This window comes from Pteropus alecto, unplaced genomic scaffold (assembly GCF_000325575.1).
Source record: "Pteropus alecto unplaced genomic scaffold, ASM32557v1 scaffold80, whole genome shotgun sequence".
Classification (NCBI taxonomy): Eukaryota; Metazoa; Chordata; class Mammalia; order Chiroptera; family Pteropodidae; genus Pteropus; species Pteropus alecto.
This window is the reverse complement of record NW_006430460.1, coordinates 904,557-908,012: the sequence shown is the minus strand read 5'-3', so window position 1 is coordinate 908,012 and position 3,456 is coordinate 904,557. Positions and strand designations below refer to the sequence as shown.

General features: G+C 54.0%; 1 protein-coding gene across 1 annotated transcript in view; it reads left to right on the top strand.

Annotated features, from left to right (window-relative positions):
• Nucleotides 1-3,334: 3,334 nt before the first annotated feature.
• The window catches only part of MEDAG (mesenteric estrogen dependent adipogenesis), a 12,068-nt gene continuing 11,946 nt past the window's right edge, over nt 3,335-3,456 (top strand). Inside the window, exon 1 of the mRNA XM_006904824.3 lies at nt 3,335-3,433. Within this exon, the coding sequence (XP_006904886.1) occupies nt 3,335-3,433 (99 nt within the window). The remainder of the gene's footprint in view (nt 3,434-3,456) is intronic.

Genomic DNA, 3,456 nt, shown 5'->3' with positions numbered 1-3,456 from the left:
CAGTTCATCCACAAGCCCCGAGGAGGAGGGACTGAGGGGGACGAGGCTGCTGAAATCGTCCAGGGGGAACGTGATGGAGGCTGAGAGGCCAGCAGCCGTGGGGGTGGGAAGAAAGCGAGAGATTCCTGAGATCTATAGGAGAATCTGCGGGAAGGGGGGGGGCACCAGCTGGCCAAGGTGGAGGGACCGCAGAGGAGGACGTGGGTGGGTGGCGGAGGAAGAGAGACGGTGCAGAGTAGGGTGACCTCGGAGCTCTGGGCGGAAGGAGGGTGACGCCTCCCAGCATGAGGCACACGGGGGAGACAGAGCGCATTCGGCGGTGGGAGGAATTCAACAGATAAGGTGCCAGGGCCGTTTTAGAAGACAATGGACCATGTTTCGAGAGCCTTCCACCTTGTCCTATCACTTGTCTCCATAATGTCATCTCTGAGAGTCATCGTTTAGAATAAGGAAAAACCGGAACCAGTCTAAGTTTTCACGTGTCAGGGAATGCCTAGACAAACAATAGCACATCCGCTCGATGGAAAGTAACACAATGGCTTTAAATACGACTCACAGAGACAGGCTTTGAAACATGATATACAGATAGCGTTAAGTGAGACAAGCAGGATAAAAATGCTACAACATGAACACAGCTGTGTAAACACGCCAACAATATAAAAAAGACTGGAAAAAAAAAATATCCTCGCTAGAGGTCATTTTGTTTGTCTGGTGGGTATTTCGGTAATGAAGAAGACGAACCATGGAAAGATCTCTGCAGCCTTCCACTTATTACCAAAGGCCCAACGTGACGACGAAGGCTATGTTTTCCGCTCATGTCTTCACGTCATGTCTTCGGCGTTTTGGCAGCGTGGAGTCATCCATAAGGAAATGCAGGTGCTTTCTTTAAACACGCCAAGTGAATCCTCTAGATAACACACCAGAAAGCGTCTTTAAAAGGTTTTCATCCTGCTCAGCCTCATTTTACAAAACGATACACGCTCGTCTGGAAAATGCGAAATAATTGCATAATCAGAGAACCATCGAGAAACAAAGGAAAACCTCATTTAATCCTTCTCTTTCGATCATCAGTGTCGACACTCAGTGGTAAACGGATTTCGATGAGAGGGACCCCCGAGTTTATCTTGACCAAGTGCATTTAACTGTGACATCAGACCCCTCGACGAGGCCGGATCATCCAGGCAGTGTGGGGTTAAACTCGGTCAACAGGATGGAGCTCCGGCTTCATGGGGCTGGGCCGGGATCTGCAGCGGATCTGCCCTCACCGACCTTGAAATTCAGAAAGCAGCTCGGGAGGAGCCGTCGCTGTTGTTGAGTGTATTCCATCAGCAGATTAGAGATGTCCGATGAGCGAGATACAACCAGACTTCAGCGATGTCTGGGCGAGGCGCTGGAGGCCTGGCGGCCCAGACCCTTGCGTTCTCCCGGTCCTCCTCATTGTAGAAGCACAGGGCCTTCCTCTGTTCACACCTCTGAATCTCCAGCGAGCCGTGGAACATAGTAGGTGCTCAAGAAACAGAAGTAAACTAGAGGCTTGGGTTCCGACTCCTGCCCTGGTTCCGACTCTCTGGCTTCCATCCCCTATTTTTAAGCGAACGACTATCAGACTTCAATCATGAACCCTGTCTTCCCTCCAAAACCCCCAGACCTAGCTAACTAGCTGCCTCCTGGACTGTCCGCTTGGATGCTCCGTTAGGTACCCAAGCGAGAGACCAAATGTCTCTTTCTGCTTGTTTGTCTCGGCAAATCTTGCTGACTCTGGTTCAAACACATCCCGGATTCACCCTGTCATCTCTATGCCCACAGCTGCTGTGCGGACTAGCTCAGACCCTCATGATATGTTTCCTAGATGATCCCATCAATCCCCTGACCGGTCTCTCTCCCTCCAGTCTTCCTGTTTCGAAACCTTTTCTAAGAGGCCATAAACTCAGAGTTATATGGCTTCCTTCCTTCACCATTACCTCAGAATCCGAATCCTTAGACGACTCAGAAGGTCTCTCCCTTTCTGGTCTCCTCTCTTATGAACCTCACCCCTCTTACCCCAAAGAAGCCCCGTCAGCCATACAGAATTCCTCGCTCTTCCTTAAATAGACCATACTTTCTCTCTTTACACAGACCGGTCTAGAATCTTCTCTCCCAGTTTCTCATGGGCGTTGCTCCTTCACCTGGGAGCTCTGTCTCTGTATTCAGAGCCTAGCCTGTGTGTCGCCTGCCCAGGACTTCCCAGGGAACAGCAACCATGCCCTTGACCTTGCTCTCATGATACGCAGTCCATGCATCTATCACTGCACTCATCTGGCTGGGTTCCTTGTTTTGTTGTTGTTGGGGGAACGTGTAGCGTTTAAGATGGTTGCCTGGTGCGTAGTGATGTTTGGGGTACGATAGGACACCCGCATAGTCTTAGACTGCCGGGTCTAAGTTCTGACACCACATGGTCCCCGGGAACCCTGCCCCAGCCTCTGGGTCCTGCCTGCGGCCTCAGCTCACCCACACCCACCCGGGTGTCAGGGGTCCTTAGCTTCACTTTGCAGGGGTTCTTGTTTCCCAGGCGGATCCCCCCTTCTTCCCGTAAAGGGCTGATTCGGTAGTGATCCATGAGTGCCGTGTGAATGAGATGTGTTCGGAGACGCCCAGCACTGGGGATGGAGGCCGGGGCGAAGGGCCCCATGTTTGGAGAAAGGACACGTGCCTGGAGCTCATTTACATTCTGGGATTTAAGTGAGAATCTGCAGGACTCGTCATGGGACTTGATTAAATCTGCAGAGGGGTCCATGCTGGGGACGCACTGAAACAAATTAAAGGTATTCTCTACGTTTGTTCGTTCGTTGTACCCAACTTTTAGGGTCCAGCTTAGAGTCCGAAATTGTGGGACTCCAGGAAGCCTGCTCAGCTCCTCAGAACTGGGCGGGGTTCTGCTCCCATAAACCCGGGGTGCTCCCCGCCCAGCAGCGCTTTTCATGGAGTGTTGTCCCACTGGAATGCTTGGGTGTCCCCAGGCCATCGGTGTGTCTGCCCACGAGCACCCACACATCTAGAGATCCACGGAACAGACGCCTTGTGGGGACTCAAGGGGGTGGGGCAAGACGGAGGGGCTGGTCTCCTCCACCCCGACTATGCGGCTGGCATCTGCGGCCTGTGGTCCCCAAAGCAGGAGAAACGGTGCGACGAAACTCACAGGCAGTCAGGAAAGCTCCATAGAAAAGGGACCTGCTGACCCGTGGACTCTGTAGGCGAGTCCGACCATGATCTGTAAAAGGCAGAAACCAAGGCGGAGACGGCGGCCGGCGGCTGGGGCAGAGAGCGGGATAAGGGGATGCGGGGAGCGGGGTGCGGGATGCGGCGAGCGGAGATGCGGTCCCGCAGTGTCCTGGCGCCCCGTGGCCGGGGACGCGCCCGCGCCCTCAGCACGCAGAGGCCGGTGTCTTGGGCCCGGGTGGGTGCCGGCGCCTTCCCCGC